Source organism: Pangasianodon hypophthalmus, chromosome 4 (assembly GCF_027358585.1).
Source record: "Pangasianodon hypophthalmus isolate fPanHyp1 chromosome 4, fPanHyp1.pri, whole genome shotgun sequence".
Taxonomy (NCBI): Eukaryota; Metazoa; Chordata; class Actinopteri; order Siluriformes; family Pangasiidae; genus Pangasianodon; species Pangasianodon hypophthalmus.
The window spans coordinates 8,734,748-8,754,607 of record NC_069713.1 but is presented as its reverse complement, the minus strand read 5'-3'; the positions used below and the strand labels follow the sequence as shown (position 1 = coordinate 8,754,607).

Genomic DNA, 19,860 nt, shown 5'->3' with positions numbered 1-19,860 from the left:
CAGTCTCTAGAGATTACACCGAATGGCCAGACTGGTTCAAGCTGACAGAAAGGCTACAGTAACTCAGATAACCACTCTGTTCATGTGTGAAATCTTGAATAGTGAAGTCGCACTGAACCACCACATTGTGTCTTTTTCTTTATTTAAATGTGTTTGTGTTTTGAGAGTGAAGACATTCATGGACAAGGCAAGCTATGATACACCAGAGAAAGATGTTGTGTTGCTCTGCTCTGATGTCAGACACCAGGTTTTTAAGGTTCATATACAAAACAGGAGAAAAGGAAAGGTTACGAGATACAACACACTATTTTTAATTTTTCCAATCTTTAAGCTGCAGACGAAACGTTTTCCCCACATATATTTAAATCATCTGACCTGATAGCTATCATATGTGGAATCTATCTGCGATTCCCGATACTATCAATCACCCCGAGCCTAGTCATGGCTTCTCATTCAAACCTTGACCTTGGATATTTAATATAATGCTCAAATTTCCATTAAAATATTTGTACACCATGTTCCCTATGACTAATGAATAATATGTACATCTGAAGGCATCACAGTAATTTCAGTTGTGGAGGGGAAAAAAAAAAAAAAAAAAAAAAAAAAAGACATCTCAAACACATGTTCAACTCAAGTGAGTTTATTTACAGTATAAAAAATTCCAAGTCCAGGATGGCCACCTACTGAATATGAAGCCTAGGAATATAAAGCACTAAATCATGTACATGTCTCATGAACTCGTTCTATTTAAAATGACATTTACGCCAAATCGGTATCAAAACAGATGAATGCAACGGGGGCAAAAACTTTCTCCAACACAAAAACAAGAGATCTGTGGACACTAAACAGCATGTCCTGGTAGATGCAGTGTTGAGAGTGATGACCCAAGAAAAAAAAAAAAAAAAAAAAACCTATCTATCATTTACTGAGGAAGAAAAGGAAAGCAATGTAGAGGAGACTTGAGATGAACACTGATAAATTAACAATTCTTCCCTTTTTAAGGCCAAAACGGGACAAATTACATGCGATCAGAAGATGGAAAGAAAACACAGGCTACTTTCTTGTGTTATTTAACCCAAATCGGTCAGGTCTAAACGATCAGAGGGGCAAGGATGAGAAACAGTAACGTTAAATTCTGAGGTTATTAAAGAAGAGACACAGCCGCGAGGGCAAATCAAATCACGATACTCCTCATTCAAAGTTCAGTCGGTCTGGACGCAGGTCTCAGTCGCTCACTTCCATGTCCTGTTCTTCGTGGTGGTCGTCTCCGTTCTGCTTGGCCTGTTTCGGGGTGTGCTTGGCGCTGTCTCCCTCGTCCTCGTAGCGTGCGGGAGACGAGCCTGAATCGTCAGAATCCTTCGCCTCGCGCTCCTTCTCGCTGTCGTAGCCCTGCTCCTCCTCGTCGTAGTCTCGCGTCACCTGCAAGAGTTAAAGGAGCGATTCACGTTTACACACCGATACACTCATTCCACATCAGCTTCCTGAGATTTGCGCAGAGTAATAGTTACACGTAACCCTGAGTTCACACTAGCAAGGGACAAGTCACTTGTAGTCTGTTTCTTGTGGGTGGGGAGCGAGCGCTACTGTTATCACTTGTGGGTGAAAACCACTTTGTTTTTTTGTTTTTTTAGTTCTGATGAGAATGGACTAGTAGTAGCAGCAAGAATGTACAACCTACAGTACAAAATTTACCTTTTAAAAATGCATTCTAATATTTTAATACGGTGAAAGTGAAAATTAATAGTTTGATCTACATTACGTTAACATATTAGTAGTGCGAGTTAACTGTACTAGCTAAATACACTCGCCTGAGGCATCACCATAAGCCTATATATCGATACATCATCTATCTAGTTAAACACAAATTTAGACACTCATTATTATGAAAGTTTTTTCTTTTAGCTCTGATCAGCAACACAAGGTACAACTGTACAAGCTACAAACACGGATCCCTGCTACTTCTTTCCAAGCTTTATTTTTCTTCGTAACGTCTCTATACTTATTTGATGAGAGGTCGTATATGACAGGATATGATGATACCACAGTTATAAGGTTTTCCTCCATTTTTGCAGTCAAAGTGTTAATAGGAACTAACTGAAGGTAGGAACTAAATCTGAGAGTTGAGAACTGAAGAAAAGTTGAACTTCACGCAGCGTGTAATTGGTCGGAGTAACTGTGGCAGCAGGGGCGTGGTCGAGCAGTGGGTGTTGGTTGAACCTGCAGGTAACGCATGATGATTCTCCGCTGTGTGTGATCACGGCGAGTTTACTTGTGTGTGCTTTGTGTGTCCTTTCAGGAGGCGCCGTGCGCCGGAGAGAGACCGAGTGAGCTGTCAGTTTCTGCACACCAAGCCGCGAAACATGAATGTGGTTTGAATTTATGAGAATACGCACTGGAAAGCGGTCAGTGGAAACAGATAAGTCCTCCTTCACACCCCACACACAGAAACACACACACCGGGTTCTACACGCATCATACTTAATTTAAATAAACTCACATTCTCAGCTCGCGTCACTGGCTGCTTACTGCCGTCTCTGAAATCCTGGCTGTTTATCTGAAGATAATCATTCACTTGTGTGAACACAGTGTTAAAGTGTAACCCTGTAAACTTATACTGTAACCTATAACCATGAACAATATGTAAAGGGTGGAATTGTACTGGAACACTGGAAAGGATGTGGATCATTACAATATCATTACTTATATTACCAGTGTAAAAGTTTCTGAAAGATGGATGAAGATGTACTTGATGCCAGTGAAAAGCCAAAAGTGTGCATTCTGTATTAAATATTCTACTAAAATGAACTAAAACTCATTGAGGGGAAAAAAGTCTCCATAATAAATACAGTTTTGCATAACATCAAATTTACAAGGTAAGTGGAGAGCATTTTGACACTACCTTCACATCTCGTTTCTCACTATCGGACGTCCGCTCTCTCTCCTTATCTTTACTCTTTTTCTTCTTGTTGGAGGAGCGGTCAGACTCGTCACGACTGCGCTCTCTCTCAGCTCTCCTGTCCCGGTCGCGCTCTCGGTCCTTCTCTCTTTCCCGATCTCTCTTCTTCTCCTTCTTGTGTCTGAAGGAGAAAACAGAAAAAAAAACAATTGATGTAGAGTTTAATCTGAAGTCTAGCTTTTGCTAGAGAGTCCATTTACATTTACAGGAAGAGGCCGTCTAACTGACTTTACTGTTTCAAACAAAACAAAAAAAATATTTTAAAGAAATGACGTTGTAAATATTTTCCAATCCAGTGATTATATAATGCTCAAAAAAGCACTGCGATTTCATTCATTAGAAATAATAAAGATATAGAGTTTGTGTGCTAATATTTTGAAATGTTACTGCTAATGTCACATTCAGACAAGCCAATGGTTAATATGCCATCTACCTCCACAAACAAGCGCTGTGTCTCAAATCACACACTTATGTACTTATTTTAGCACCAACACTAACCAGTTTTCCTATTACAGTTAGTGTTTGAATTTTAAAAACCTCTGATTTACGGCTCACCTACTGAAAGCTCTGTTTTGTGAACCAGCCTTCTGGATTTTCGAGATTAGTAAATACTTTTGAACGTAAGGTCAGAGTTTCTGAATAGCTCATGACAACAATCATGATGACAGCGGGGAGTTTTAAAGAATGGCAAAGCTCGTCAGTGTATTTAATATTGCTGTGCATGAAAGCACTTCACATTTTCGACTTGGAAACCTGACAGAAAGGGATGTTTTGGCTCTGACGTGCTGTCTAGCAAATGTCTCTTAAATCTTCCAGACGTACATAAAAATACGCAGCGAGTGTGTGACAGCTCACATTGCTGTCATCATGCAACAAGTATAAACCAGGCTCCTCTGCTTCTCCTCAGGACGTATCACACCATCCCTGCGCAGATTATTGTCCTGTAACGCCACAACACTTCCCAGTAGGCTGGTTTAAGGCAGAACAAAGAATGGCCTATTCCTTTGTTTTTTTTTTTTGTTTAGTTTTTTTTGTTGTTGTTTTCACACAAAGTATGTTACTGAAATAAAATGTTCAGGCTTGGGATCACAGAAAATTTAATATCCACTTGGGGTCAATTGCCCAAAAAGTTTGGGAACCTGTGATTTATGCAGTTATAAACTGCACAAACCTTCCAAATAGTTTAAGAAATATTAGCTTTTTACTACAGACGGCACTGATATGATACTCGGGATTGGTATTGAGACAATACTGGGGAAAAAACAGTGGACCAGATACCAGAGAAAAAAAAATGAATTCAAACTAATCCTGCAACAAATGGAGAAGACTGGATTTGGATCTGGAGACATTGGCTACGGTTACACGCACATCAATATTCCGATATTAATCAGAATTTGGTAATATTGTACTTAGCACTGCGTCATGTAAACGCTGCAATCCGATTGTTGATTCAGATTAAGACAATATTCTGATTCCCCAAATTCATGTAAATGTAGCCACAGCTGCATTTTTAGGACAGATTTTTAGTATTAGTTTATAATATTTTCACAAGTGTACTTCTGTAAATACTGAGGTAAATCTGGTTAAATCTACAACTGTGTTCCATATCTGCACTACTACATTTAATTTAACTTATTGTATTTTATATTTTGTGTGTGTACGTGTTGTATCTTGCTACTGACCATGCTGCTGTAACACAAGAATTTCCCTCATGGGATCAATAAAGTTTATCTATCTATATATCTATCTATCTAGATTAAGACAATATTCCCCAAACTCATGTAAATGTAGCCACAGCTGCATTTTTAGGAGAGATTTTTATTATAGTTTATAATATTTATCATTTGTGATGCAATGGATTTTTGTGTAAAGGCTGAATTTTTTTTTTTTTTTAAAAGTTGAGTTTTTAACTTTTAAAGTGCTGCATGGTGCAAAAGTGGTGTGAATAAAACTCACCTTCTTGGTGATGGTGTCCTGGATCCTCTTCTCTTGGGAGATCTTCGTGGAGATCGGCTAACACTCCTTCTTCGTCTCCTACATTAAAGAAAGAAAGAGAAAGGAAAAAGAAAAAAAAAAAAGATACAGACATGAAAAGGCAGTGGCAAAAATTATACTTCTAACAAAACAAAACAAAAAATAGCTAAAATGTATAAAGAACAATTTATAAACATGGAAATGTCGAAGGTCTAAGTGCAGGATTACAGGTTTTCAAGTCAAGGTGTTGGACGTTTGCGAAAGATAGTATGATATACGCATGACCTACACACATCTCCACACACATTTTATACATTTTAATAACAACGACTGAAGTTTTTGGCTTACAATCCAAAATTTAACAAATTATTTTAAAAAACTTAAGCAATTTCATGCAATGATGAATCAATACATGCACTTAGACGACAAAAATAGAACACAGACGAATGGATGGAGGAATGGGTTTGGTTCGAGTCTGTGGTCTATAGAGTATTAAAGCTAAGCATGAAGCTTCCACATGGAAGATGGAAAAGATGGATGAGAGGTTAAAACATTTACCGGCTCGTGCTTCTAGATCTCCTGGCGGTGCTGTAGCTCTTTGGAGGTGTTTTAGAGCGTTTCTTGTCTTTATCCTCTTTCTTTCTATCCCTGAGAATGAGAGAGAAGCACCTTCATGGAGGCCCTTGTTTTTCGTTGTGCTCTCTATACCTGACTGTTCTATGCTCATAAGCGTGACCATGAGGCCAGTTTCCTCTGCGTCACTCCTGAACACTCAGCCCATGTACGTCAGCTTCATTTTAAAATACTTACTCAGATTTTAGTGAGTAATGACGCTCACAGAGTCAAGAGGGCCACAATAATACACTTTACTACAATATTAAATGCAGCACATTTCTGTCAAGTTACTGAGACCATTAAAATTTTTTTTCTCTTTCAAAACAATTTACTGCACAGCATTCCCTGACACAAAATATGCTAAATTTTAAGAGAGCTGACTGATTCATTAATTCAGCTGCACCTTTAAATTAAATTTCCCTGCGTGTTACCTAGCAACAAGAATAAATTCAGTGGTTTAAAATGCCTAGATTCACCAACCATCTGGCAAAATAATGCTCACACATACTGCAGCCTGCCATCCGAACTAAGGGGAAAAAAAAAGCACTTCTATAGTTGGCAGCAGGTTACAGATAGCATTAGGGGTGGGCGATCTGGCAAAAAGTATCATATCGCGACTTATTTCAGGTTGGATCACAATCCACGATATTATCGCGATTATTTCACGTTGCTATTAAAAGCCGTATCCGGGCGGGATTACATTTAAAAATTACAGGCCAAGTTACCTACTGTTTCACCAAGCGTTGGTTTTACATTTTTATTGAACATTTTTAAAATAAGCGATTTATGGTTCACGGTTTTGGTTTTTATTGCACTACAAAATATTTGTGACTCACAAATACTGATACGAGATTCTTAATAAGCATCAACTATTCACAGAAATCACGTAAAACCCTCATTTTTCGAATGTTTTATGGGCATTATTAAAAACGCCACAGCATCAGTGATGCATTTCTAGCACTTAAGCAAATTCATTGCATTGTGTTTCCTCGATGTGCCAATCTCGCCTTGCAAACCAGTGTTGTTTGCACCGGCTGTGTAAGCGTGTGTGTTTAGTACCGCAATACTCACAATCTCTCTGCAAAAACAGATCGCAGAGACACTTTAATCGCTCTAAAATGGTCATACTGCCCACCCCTAGACAGCATTTTACTTACTGATGGCTTCTTTTCTAATCTAAAGGCTGCAGCTCATTACTCAGGACACAGCAGCTGATTACACCTTATTACAGAAAACAAAGCTAAAGCAAACCAGCTACACAGTCTGAAGAGAAACCAAAAACAGACAGGATGCATCACACATTTTTACATGACAGAGAAATGTCCGCATGCTAATCTTATAAAGCAATGAACAGACCTTTAAAACGATTACAGAGTAATGTTCAGATTAGTGTGTAGTGCATGATGACTAAGCTTTCTGTTAGTAGCACACAGACGAGGCTGTGGCAGCTCTGAGACTCTCTCTAACCTGGATTTGCTGGTGGAGCGTCGGCCGCGGTCTCTGGAGCGAGATCTCCTCCTCCTGGGGCTTCGGGAACGTCTGCGACTCCGGGACCGGGAGCGTCTTCTGGACCTGCTGCTCGACCTCCTACGGAGACAATGCCTCAGAGTTAGAGCACTGGCCCACGAGCAGCCCCAAAGTGCATTTGTGAAAACACACTCCCTGTATTCTACCTCTACTGTTTTTATTTATTACTTTTTTTTTTTTTAATTTAACTTAGAAATTGATCATTCTAAGTATGTGGAAGCAGCATTTTCTTGCATCAAGCTACACTTGGGCATTTAGGAAACATGCCCCATTTTAGGAGACGTGCGCTAATTTATATATAATAAAATAAATAAATAAATAAAAAACCCACATGCCAAACCAAATATACCAAAACGGTGAATAAGTAGTAGTAGGTTGTATAAAAGTGCAGACACCAGAGTGGCAAAATTTTCACATGGTGCTGCGAGATATGATATCGATATCATGATAAAATAAGTCACAATACACTTCTCTGAAATATCATGGATATCGTAAATATTTATTTTTTTTAAAATTACAAACTGATTATAAGCTGCTGCTATGATGTTTGTACTGTAAAATCTACTTTTTTTTTTTTTACAGATTCTAAAATTGTTTTTTCCAATATTATTTAATCCTTTTTTTTTTTTTAAATAAATAAATAAATAAGCATGTTTCAAAATCTAACCATACATTTACTACAAATCTGTTTATGAATATTAAATTAAATCAACACTGTATTGCTGATAATTTGTGAGAAACTATAGCCTACATATCGTGCACGGTAAAAAATGCCTTTGAAAATCGTGATTTTTTTTTTTTTTGTCGTATCTCCCACATCCATCTTCACACACCATATTTAACGTGTACCTGTGTCGGGAGCGAGAGCGAGATCTCCTGCGTCTGGATCTAGACCTGGATCTGGAGCGGGAATGCTTGCGCTTGCTGTCTTTTTTACCTGGAAAAGAAATTAACGTAACTTATATTTTTGCACTTCAGCAAACAAGGGGAAGAAAAAAAAAAAAACGTTGTGTTTTGGGATGATCTACTCACTACTGGGCTCAATGGCAGCCGAGATGAGGGACTGCGCCTCTCGGACTCTCTTCATGGCTTCCTCGATTTCCTTGTTGGAAGCGTCTGCCTTTAGACCCATGCTCGCTGCCATCGGGTTCATCCTGCAAGACGACGGATTTACATCAGGCTCACTTTGAAATAAAGGTCATGGCTTACATGTTTATGCAGACGACCGATATCTAATGAGCACGTCAGACTTACTTTGGATCCACTGACGTCATCAGCTTCAGAATCTGATCAGCAGAGAGAGCCTATATTTAAAATATAAAAAAAAAAAACCTCAGTCATGCTGCAAACAAACTGGAAAGAATGACCATCTGAAATGAATTAATAGAAAGCTAAAGCTATGAGCACTCACCTGGGGGTTCATGCCAGCTCCAGGTAACATGGCGGGACCACCGAGAGCACCCAGAACACCACCTCCCATCTAGAACGGAAACAGTGGTTTCTTGAGTGTTTTAAGTCTGACAGTCATGCCAAGTTATACCCATAAATATACAGGGGGTCCCATGAGTCCATAATCATACAGCTTAATTGTATATTTATATTTTTTACAGATATACGATATATCTGAGCAAGGAATTTTCCTCCTATGCTGCTGGACACAAGTCTGTATAATTTACAATTATTTAAAAGGTGAAACAGTCTTTTTTTTTCTTTACTTGTACAAATAACCTAGAAGATTTGAAGAACATGATTAAAAAATAAAAAAAAAAAGGCAACTGATTATGTGGTGCCCTTATCAAAAGTCACTGAGAAAACCCATTTGGGAAATGGGCAAGACTAATTTTATCTAATGCATCTTTAAAAAAATATATGTTTGCCTCTTATTTCTGTGGATCATGTGCATGGTCAGCAATATAGTCCTTTCTTCCCTCACGCTAAATGTCTCTAGCTCATTTCATCATGGCTCCAGGCTGATTAATGATGGCAACCATCATCATTCCCTAGGGTGTGAGTTTAGGAAGTGAACCCTGTTAGAATCCTCACTTTACTGAAGCCGGCAGATGATGGACTTATTAAGCGGTCAGCCGTACAACTAATGCTGATTAGTGGGTGTTTACACGACACTTATGTGCACTATATGGCCAAAAGTATGTGAACATCTGACCATCACACTCCTATGTGGTTCTTCCCCAAATTGTTGCCACAAATTTGGAAGCACACAGTTGTCTAAAATGACTTTGTATGGTTTAACGTTAAGATTTCCCTTAACTAGTACTAAGAGACCTAAACCTGTTCCAGCAAGACAATGCCCCTGTGCACAAAGCGAGCCCCATGAAGACATGGTGTGTGAAGGTTGGAGTGGAAGAACTCGAGTGTCCTGCACAGAGCCCTGACCTCAACCCCACTGAACACCTTTGGGATGAACTGGAACGCTGACTGTGTATCAGACCTCTTCTTCCTCACCCAATATCAGGGTCTGATCTCACTAATGCTCTTGTAGCTGAATGAGCACAAATCCCCACAGCCACGCTCCAACATCTAGTGGAAAGCTTCCCAGAAGAGTGGAGCTTATTATAACAGGAAAGGGGAATAAATCTGGAATGGGATGTTCAGCAAGCACATATCAATGTCATGGTCAAGTGTGCTCAAACTTTTGGCCATATTTGGTTATTTGGTTACGGTGAATTAACGCTTTATCCTTCGTGAAGTCATTGGCAGATTGGCTCAACGCAAAACGGCTGCCACTGTCTTTTGTGTAAATCTGAATGACACGGACCTTTTCCTGCCGAACAGAGCCAGATTTCACTACAGTTCGATTTACAGAGCAGCGCTAAACAAAGAGCTAAAATTACACACTGTATCTTTAAAACAGGATTACAAACTGCGCATTACCGATGCAAGAGGGTTGGGTGTCGGCAGCAGTCCTCCTCCTGGAAGAAGCCCAGCGACGGCGTTCGCAGGCGCCATCAGCGACAAAGCTTTCGACTCATCCGGGATCACACCTTCAAGATCAAGAAAGCCTGAATTAAAACCAGAGAAACGATTTCTCCGACAAGCTCAAGAAGGGGAGAGACAGAGAGACAGACAGAACATTCAGATTTTCAGGCAATAAATATACTCGCCTCCAAATGTTATTACCACCTGCGTCTCTTCTCTCATTAGGTATCTTTTGATTCTTATTTATTTATTTTTTTAATTTCTGTCCAAGTCACTTATCACTGAGTGAGAAACTAAGATGGGGAAATTTCATTTTTTCAAAAAAAAAAAAGACACACTACTGCAGTTAATACTGCCAAGATGTGATCACCTGGACGCGTGTTATTTAAGTCATGAACCAAACGTGAGCGAGCACAGTGGCTTCTCCGGGTGATGTGCTTTCAACTTTTCATATAGACGTTTTATGAACAATCGACTCACGTTGGCAGCTTCGCTAAAAGCACACAGAGAAAGATCGAGATACACAACACAAAAACACTTTCAGAGATTGTGGCGATGAACAGTAAATAATGCTTCAAAGTATTTTTTACTAAATAACTGACAAGAAATAAAGAGAGAGTTACGACTACACATTCAATTGCACGTCACGTTTTTAAACTCTGGGCTTTTGCTGGAGACTGTCCTTACCTGGTGTCTCACAGGAACGCTAGCCTAACCACAGCACACATGCGAACACGTGCTCTTACATCAACAACACACGCAAAAGCTTAAAGACATCTACAAACTTCAGTCCCAACAAAAGCCTGAAATATTTTGTGTGTGCGGGGGATGATATTTCACAATTGTGTCATTATACATGGAAGAACTTGTAGAGAAAAATCTTGACAAGAGAACACATTTAAAACAAAAAAACAAAACAAAACAAACAAAAAAAATAATAATGAACAAGCACATTAGAAAAGATTGCTGCAGGAGACAAAACTGTAGGGCTGTATTTTCGATTTTCATTTTCGGGCACGGCCTGGTAAACAGGACTGGCAGAGCCAGGAAAAAGAACTGTAAAACACAACAACAAAAACAAGAGACCACTGTTAAAGAGAGGAAAGAAAATCACACCCGTCTAACACATCATGTGGAGTCCACCTAGTAAATCACAAACCACATAGCTAATGTGAAAATGGTATGATTTATTTAGGCTAATCTCTTTCCTGAGGGAACCCAATCCTACCATAATGTGTATATCTGATATGAAAGATGGAAAAAAAAAAAAAAAAAAAAAATACAGCTTAATATTTCATATGTACAATGTCTGGATCAATCCATATGGAGTCACTTCAGTGGTTTTAAAAAAAAAAAAAAAAAAAAAAAAGGAAATGTTTGACAGAACCACAATGTTTTATGTGGAGAACTATGCATAGTGGCATGTTGGCAAACTACGCACAATTAACATATTATATACCTAGGAGAGAGAGAGAGGGAGAGAAAGTGAAAGAGAGAGAGAGAGAGAATAATACAGAAAGAAGGAAGAGAGAAACAAACAAGAAGAAAAGGGGGGGGGAGGTGTGGCGGCTGGCGTTTTGTAATTGCCTACAGTCGCCTGTTGGCAGGGAGAGGACCACTTTCAGCCTTCAGGGAGGGGGCTCTGCGTTTGCCTTCTCCACTACAAAAACCACACACACAAACAAACAAGAGAACATTTTTAATAGGAGACAGTCTAAAATGATGAACTGGTGGTGGTGGTGGTGGGGAGGGGGACGAAAAAACATGAGCAGGATAATGAATATGAACGCGTTTGTCCATTTCGTCCCCTTGTACCTTTTTTTTTTTTTTTTTTTTTTTTCTTCCTTACATGTGCCGCTAGTCTCAGTCTAGGCAAGTCCAAGATCCCGGAGTAGACTGCTGATGCACTGATAACTTTAATAACCGTTACACATGTTCATCTGTGTGTGACAGAGCGATAAAGATACCACATCCAGATACGTGAAAGACCCACTAAGGTCCTATTTACCACTAAATGCACGGCAGTGTTCAGAGGAGTGCGTACGTCTCTTCCCTCCGTCTTTAGTGAAATAAAACTGGAGACTGTTTTGCTGATCTGAGAGCAAAGTTTAAGAAAGTGTAAGTCCTGAACACTGAAATATGCTCCTCAGTATTTACACTGTGAATCTGCTATTATTACCCAAGAAACACTGCTTTCTCGCTACTTTTTCTTTATCGAATAAAGTGAAAAACATTCTAGTTAACTCCCATCCCAATACATGGCAGTGCACAGTTTAGTATTTTCCTTTGAATATTGGACGACAGATTAAAGGAGCAGTCTGTGATTTTTACAGCCCCGTGACAAGCGCCTCCATACAGACCCCACTCCCGTCTGTGAAACTAATGCTGCATTCGACTCGCCTCGTAACGTGTAATTCACAGGTTATTTCCAGCCTCGATGCATTCCACATACAAAGTCTCTGTGATGATTGATGGAAATCAAACACACATTTTATATATATATTACATACATACAGTATAACTCATTTAAAGGTAAGGATGCTGTGAGCAGCCATGTTGATTTGCCGTCACTCCATAAACGGGGAAGGACAGATGAGAACACTTGCAATTTCAAGTTGAGGGGGCATTTTCTTTGGAGGTTTCCTGATAGGAGACGGGGAATTACAAGCTGCGACCGAGTCGAATGAAGCATACGCATGTTTCACAAGTTGCCTAGTAAGGAAAAGAGGGTGTGGTTCATTGATTGAGCGGGCAAGAAAATAAATAAATAAATAAATAAATAAATCATAGAGCTAATCATAAATGCAAACTAGCAAGATCTGTCACAGAGAAATGTCTCAAATCATTCTATTATTGATGGTATAGTGTAATAAGTTACATAATTGCAGAACTAGAAATGCTTTTTAACATTACAAACTGCACCTTTAAGCAAATTAAGGAAGGAAAAGTCTTAATTGTGCAGGCCAAGGATCTGCTGTAACTAGGCTTCAGACGATAGCATCAGGAATCACAGACAGACCGATGGAGTTTGTTGAGTTCGAAGATTTAAACGTTTGTTCGTAAAAATGTGATGTCTGCTTTAGTTTAAGATCACAAAAATAAACTGCTGCATCTCGTGATGTAAGCGATTCCTTTTAGCCCATTTTGTCGAGTCCTGTACGAACCTTAACGCTAGCGACTGGTAGCTACTTTTTGCTGTAATGGCACGACGTGCACACAACAGGCATTACGCATTTCTGGCCACGCCCACTTTCTTCCCCACGAGTCAGCTCCCAAGCCTAGCTGTAGCGATTAATCCCACAACTCACAGTCTTGATGCACATCAGGCATCACCAGGAGACAGAGAGAGAGAGATCTGCTTTGATCATATTAAAGTATAAGAGTATTTCTGGAGCATGAGTCAGTGTGCAAGCTTCTGTTAATCAGCTGTGAGGAGGAAACGTGCACTCGGTTTCATCACCGTATAAATTAGTGGTGAGAGATCTGTTGGATCTGTTTTAAACAGTTATGGGAGGATTTCACAATCGACCGGTGGAAGAGAACCGAGTGTCTGTACATCAGTCTGCCAAAGGAAACCCGTGACTGACGTGAGGGCGAATCCCGGGAGGTACCAACCTTCTGCGTAGGGCACAACTATAAGAGCCCTGTCCACAAAGACCGTGTTTGTGAGGTGCTGGGAAACGCCGACCGACTCCTGCTCGTTAAACCTCACGAAGCACACGCGTGACGTCACCGGCATGGTGGAGTCACTGCAACACACAGAACAGGAATGAAGTTAGTGTCAAGATTCTTATTATCCAAAAAAAAAAAAAAAAAAAACTATGTAAATAAATAACTGTATAAATGAGCAACTGATTCAAAATCAAACTGTGCTTTCAGTAAACACTTGAGAGGGAAAACTTTGATTTATTGTTTGATGTTTTGTTTATATATTTTATTTCATTTTTATATACATGTAGTTAGCTTATTACATCTTATTATATGTATAGGATTTGCAGCACACTAGTTAGTTAGTTACATAGATACGTATGTACGTTATTGTGTTTAAAAAGCTTTTCATGTTAAACAGTAAATACATGTGTGTGTGTGTGTGTGTGTTTATCAATATTTCATTCATTCATCTTCAGTAACTGCTTTATCCTGGTTGTTGTCACGGTGGATCCGGAGTCTATCCCGGGAACACCGGACCCAAGGTAAGAATACACTCTGGATGGGACACTGTTCCATCACGTGGCTCGGCACACACACATTCACACACTCTTCACACCTAGAGGTGATTAATGCTGCGTTCATCTAAGGCTCGTAACTCAGAACCCCAAACACAGACTAGAAAATAAAAAAAAAAAAAAAAAAAAAAAAGAAGGTCTCCTCGACCCCTGAGTTCAGCAAGCGACAAAGACACGGCCGCCCTCAATAGTAAATAAAATAACGCTTCAGTACTTTAAACGAGTTTACAGCAGTATTTATTTTAGCTCAATCAACACAGACATGGTCGCTGATTAAATCTTTTTTCTTTTGGGGTTTGAGAACGTAAATAGGTCAATAAGCTGGTGGTCACTAGCTGGCAAGCTTACACCGTAATGATATAACTCAGAGCTCAGAATCCCTGCTTTCGACTGAATCGACTGCCGCATTGGTGAAGCCAAGAAAACCACTGGCGTGATTTTGGGAGGAAACCCGAGAACCCAGAGGAAACCCACACGGTAACCCAGCTGTGAGGCGACAACGCTACCTTCTGCACCAGGTTTATGACATCTCTGTTCTCTCTCTGACTGCTATCACACACCGCCTTCTTTACATAACTTCTACAGACCGAGAGGGTCGCAAACAAAACCTTTTTGATTAGAAAAAGGTGTAAAAGTAATACAGTGTGCGTCTACATACGCAGTGTACGATACGACGCGGTTAAACACGTAACGATTCACGACACTCCCGCTAAACACTGATCCGATACGATTCAGTTCGGCACCGATTCAATTCAGGTCCAATCCGAAACGATTAATTCCAGTTAAATTTAGCACGGCTACGGTGTTTGTTTCGACTCGGATCAGTCTGACAGTGATTTCTTCACTGTGTTTATTTATTCTGTCTGAGAACTGGCCCTATTTCGTTCCCTGTACGACACTCGTTCTCTCCTCAAAATCGTTTCCCCTCCGCATACAGCACGAGTTGCGGGATCCACTAAATAACACACCGGGTATCGTGTATCTGGGTTCCAGCATGGATATCACAGACGGGACCGATTTTCCGGTTCCGCATTAGACACCATCAGACTGGTTTTCCGGTTCTGTAATCAGATATTTCTGTATATTATCTGACCACCGGAATATCTACATAAAGCTTCAGTAAGAGACTGAACCCACAATAATCATATTCCTGAATACGATGGATATGATAGTTCACTTACTAGTGATTATAGTAACTGTACTTTTTTTTTTTATTATAATTATATACACACGCATACACACACACACACACACACACACATTACCTCTCTTATTATTATATATGATCATCTATAACATGACTAGATAGATCTAATTTGTACACAGAGCAGAAATCCTGTTGTACTTCGTATTTCACCTGAAAACAAACTTTTAATCAGTTTAGAGGAAAATGATTCATACTTTAGATAAATTCATCTCATTTACTATTATTTAATTTGAACCACTTAATATAATAATGAAAAGAAAAGCTCAGATCTCTGATTTACAAATATAATCATCAAAAGGAAATGTATAACGAATTTTACTATTCTTCTATTTATTTTTTTTTTAGCTTTTTATTTCTTTATTTTAATTCCCCTCAGTATTTTCTTTAGCTGTAAGTGCTAAAAAAAAAAAAAAAGGGCATGGTTAGGCATGCCATACTGTTTGCAAATTATAATTTCTCTTCATTATTATTAATAATAATAATAATAATAATAAATTATCTACTTTTAAACAACTGAGACTCTAAACTGGCTAAACAGAACTTGAATTTTTTTACGCAAACAAATAAAAACATCTAAACAATCATTAGCTAAATCAGTTATTTAATGAATAAATAAATACCAGGTTTGTGATTTGAAAACAAACATGAACAACATATTTAATTTATAATGTTTTGCAGCTGAAATGATCACTCTGAGGAAAAAGTTGCCTAAAAGGCATGCTAGGCGGTTAGCATGCTAGTCATGTATCTATGCTAAGCTAACAATGCTAAAAAGCGCGGCCTACTCCTCTTCGCCTGTGGTTACTGACACTACAAAGCACTTCCACCGCATACAGACGCAGAAATGTAATATCAGACGACGTATATAAGACTTAAAGAGTGATATTTCCCTCTGGCTCGGCGGTCCTACTCACTCTGGAGGGAAGAGTTTGAGCTCCTCGACGGTTCCCAGGAAGCCGAACAGAGTGCGCATCTGCTCCGAGGTGGCGCTCGGAGACACGTTAGTCACCTGCACGACGTTCGTCCCGGAGCTCATCTTCAAGCACACACAACAAAAATCACAACCCAGAACACTAGAGTATCTACACAGCGCTTCAGAAAGGCAGCTACAAACACCGAGTGAAGCCTGAAGACGAAAATTTCAACTCAAAATATCGCTCTCCTCCTCGCTGCAGGCCGGAGCGCGTCCATCTAACGTCTCTGCTGCAGCGGAAGCGTCCCTCAGCTACACGAACCGGAAATGCGTCATCAGGCCAGGGCCGCGCGCTTTGAAGTGCTTTTTTAATTTTTTATTTTTTCTTCTTCCTGTAGCGTCTTTTTTTTTTTTTAAAGGAGACATATCTGATGTTTTTCTTTATTTATTTCACTGAGTCAAATTTTCGTTTCATATATTAATGTGTAAAATTCCGAACTGTTTAAACACTCGCGTGCAGAGTTCTAACGGTTTGTATCGATGCAAACAATTTAAACGGAAACTATTTGAAATTAGGCAACAACGATAAATCGATTATTATTTATTATTCCTGATGGTAAATCGATTATTATCTATTATAACTGATGATAAATCGATTATTATTTATTATTCCTGATGGTAAATCGATTATTATCTATTATAACTGATGATAAATCGATTATTATCTGTTACAACTGATGATAAATCGATTATTATCTATTATACCTGATGGTGAATTGATTATTATCTATTATAACTGATGATAAATCGATTATTATCTATTATACCTGATGGTGAATTGATTATTATCTATTATAACTGATGGTGAATTGATTATTATCTATTATAACTGATGATAAATCGATTATTATCTATTATACCTGATGGTGAATTGATTATTATCTATTATAACTGATGGTAAATTGATTATTATCTATTATAACCGATGATAAATCGATTATTATCTATTATACCTGATGGTGAATTGATTATTATCTATTATACCTGATGGTGAATTGATTATTATCTATTATAACCGATGATAAATCGATTATTATTTATTATTCCTGATGGTAAATTGATTATTATCTATTATACCTGATGGTGAATTGATTATTATCTATTATACCTGATGGTAAATTGATTATTATCTATTATACCTGATGGTAAATTGATTATTATCTATTATAACTGATGGTAAATCGATTATTATCTATTATAACTGATGGTAAATTGATTATTATCTATTATACCTGATGGTGAATTGATTATTATCTATTATAACCGATGATAAATCGATTATTATCTATTATACCTGATGGTGAATTGATTATTATCTATTATAACCGATGATAAATCGATTATTATCTATTATACCTGATGGTGAATTGATTATTATCTATTATACCTGATGGTAAATTGATTATTATCTATTATACCTGATGGTAAATTGATTATTATCTATTATAACTGATGATAAATCGATTATTATCTATTATAACCGATGATAAATCGATTATTATCTATTATACCTGATGGTGAATTGATTATTATCTATTATACCTGATGGTAAATTGATTATTATCTATTATACCTGATGGTAAATTGATTATTATCTATTATAACTGATGGTAAATTGATTATTATCTATTATAACTGATGATAAGTCGATTATTATTGAAAAAGGACAGATAACTGTTGTGTTAAAAAGAATTCATATTCATATAATTCATATAATTCAATTCATATTCATATAACTGATGTGTAAAGAATTTAATAGGCTAGTGAGGTGACTTATGTTTATGTTTGTGGCATGTGGCATATGCCTTTATACAGAGCAATTTACATTTATTATATGATACTTTTAAAAGACCCCTTCGATACATCATTATCATCATCATTCACGAATTAACAGTACCCCAGATTCGGAACAATGTTGGTCACATATCAGTCAAAGGGTACTAAATCAAATCTAAACGTATGGTAGCATATCCAGTGCTATCATCAAATATCGAGTCATTGCCTTATGAATCAAAATTGTATCGTATCATATCGTCTGGCACCCTGAGGTTTACACCCCTACTTGCTAGCAATTCAATTTTTCAATTCACAAAAAAAGATATATAGTAAATATGTGAATTTATCCCTGTGAATGTATCTCTAATGTGCGAGCCAGAGGTGACGGTGGCAAGGAAAATCTCCCTGAGATGATATGAGGAAGAAACCTTGAGAGGAACCAGACTCAAAAGGGAATCCATCCTCATCTGGACGCAACGGATAGTGCAGTTATAAATAAATCCCTTCTATTATTGTGTACTATATGGACAAATAGTGCAATTGTGCAACCAATAAATTCATCACAGTTTTTGCAAGAATCCGGTTGGTTAAAATCTATCCACTGTCCACTGATGGAGTCCTGAGTACGAAGGTGTTCGTGGCAACTGCAGCCCCAAAGCCACTACAGCAATCGCAGTCCCAAGCCATTACAGTACAGCTCCCCATATGTGATCCCCAAGCCATCGCCACAGCCCCCAGGTGGCACCATCCCCAGCAAACCAAACGGTTCTTCAGACCGTCCATATGGGGCCACCTCCAGCAGCAGCGAGCGAATTCATCCGATGAGAACTCCAACCAGAAGTAGGGCATCAGGATGGGTCAAGCAGCGAGGAGGAACAGAAGGGGTCAGGATCACTGGCATCTCAGAAGTAGCATGTGTAGCTCGACAGAGAGTGAGGGAGAGAGAGAAATGGAGAGAGAGGGAGAGACTGTTAGGTAAGCTTTTGTCCTCTAATGGTTAAGCACAATGTACTTTGTGTGCAGAGTGCAAGCAGGGACTCAGAGCCAGAAGCTAACACAGATATGAGAGCACACTGGGACATAAGGCAGCCAGCCACTCCACCGTCGACAAACCTGAGTGAACGTGTGAGAGTGGGGGGGCAACAGCATCCAAACATCCTAGTTCACCACAACACTCTATGCCTGTGAACCCTCCAGACCTGCTCCTGTACCTAAGAAAAAACTATTCACTAAAGGCTTGACTAAACAAATATGTTTTCATCCTAGACTTAAACACTGAGACTGTGTCTGAGCCCCGAACACTAAGTAGAAGGCTGTTCCATAACTGTGGGGCTTTGTAAGAGAAAGCTCTACCCCCAGCTGTAGCCCGCACTATTGGAGGTACCAACAAATAGCCTGCACCTTTTGATCTGAGTAGGCGTGACGGATCATAAAAGATCAAAATTTCACTCAGGTACTGTGGCGCGAGACCATTTAATGCTTTATAGGTCAATAGTAGTATTTTATAATCGATACGAAATTTGATTGGGAGCCAATACAGTGTGGATAAGATAGGAGTGATGTGATCATATCTTCTGATTCTAGACTAACTGGAGCTTGTTTATGCATCTACTTGAACATCCAGACAGTAAGGCATTACAATAATCCAACCTAGAGGTAACAAAAG

General features: G+C 38.7%; 1 protein-coding gene across 10 annotated transcripts; it reads right to left on the bottom strand.

Moving 5' to 3' along the window:
- Nucleotides 1-627: 627 nt before the first annotated feature.
- LOC113526329 (serine/arginine-rich splicing factor 11) lies at nucleotides 628-16,691 on the bottom strand. 10 transcript variants are annotated; one of them, XM_026913279.3, is made up of 14 exons: nucleotides 13,628-13,761; nucleotides 11,604-11,672; nucleotides 10,383-11,068; nucleotides 9,968-10,077; nucleotides 8,487-8,555; nucleotides 8,330-8,379; nucleotides 8,108-8,229; nucleotides 7,925-8,012; nucleotides 7,016-7,135; nucleotides 5,492-5,581; nucleotides 4,916-4,993; nucleotides 2,903-3,080; nucleotides 2,501-2,557; nucleotides 628-1,422 (listed from the first exon to the last, which is right to left on the bottom strand). In XM_026913279.3, exons 4-14 carry the CDS (start codon nucleotides 10,040-10,042, stop codon nucleotides 1,228-1,230), a joined length of 1,122 nt encoding a protein of 373 aa, XP_026769080.1. In that variant the 5' UTR covers nucleotides 10,043-10,077; nucleotides 10,383-11,068; nucleotides 11,604-11,672; nucleotides 13,628-13,761; the 3' UTR covers nucleotides 628-1,227. The 10 variants fall into 10 exon arrangements, with proteins under 10 accessions (XP_026769080.1, XP_026769076.1, XP_053089200.1 ...); XM_026913275.3 differs by lacking the exons at nucleotides 10,383-11,068; nucleotides 11,604-11,672 and adding an exon at nucleotides 16,360-16,690; XM_053233225.1 differs by lacking the exons at nucleotides 10,383-11,068; nucleotides 11,604-11,672 and adding an exon at nucleotides 16,360-16,690 and having other exon boundaries at nucleotides 2,501-2,518.
- Nucleotides 16,692-19,860: the final 3,169 nt, after the last annotated feature.

What these genes read in the sequence shown, in the direction of transcription:
- LOC113526329 (XM_026913275.3), bottom strand. Translation starts at nt 16,481, where the DNA reads ATGAGCTCCGGGACGAACGTCGTGCAGGTGACTAACGTGTCTCCGAGC. An exon ending in CGCTCTCGCTCCCGACACAG is followed by an intron (nt 7,136 to 7,924) that starts GTACACGTTAAA and finishes TTGTCTCCGTAG; the next exon opens with GAGGTCGAGCAGCAGGTCCA. An exon ending in GTGAGAAACGAGATGTGAAG is followed by an intron (nt 2,558 to 2,902) that starts GTAGTGTCAAAA and finishes GATTATCTTCAG; the next exon opens with ATAAACAGCCAGGATTTCAG.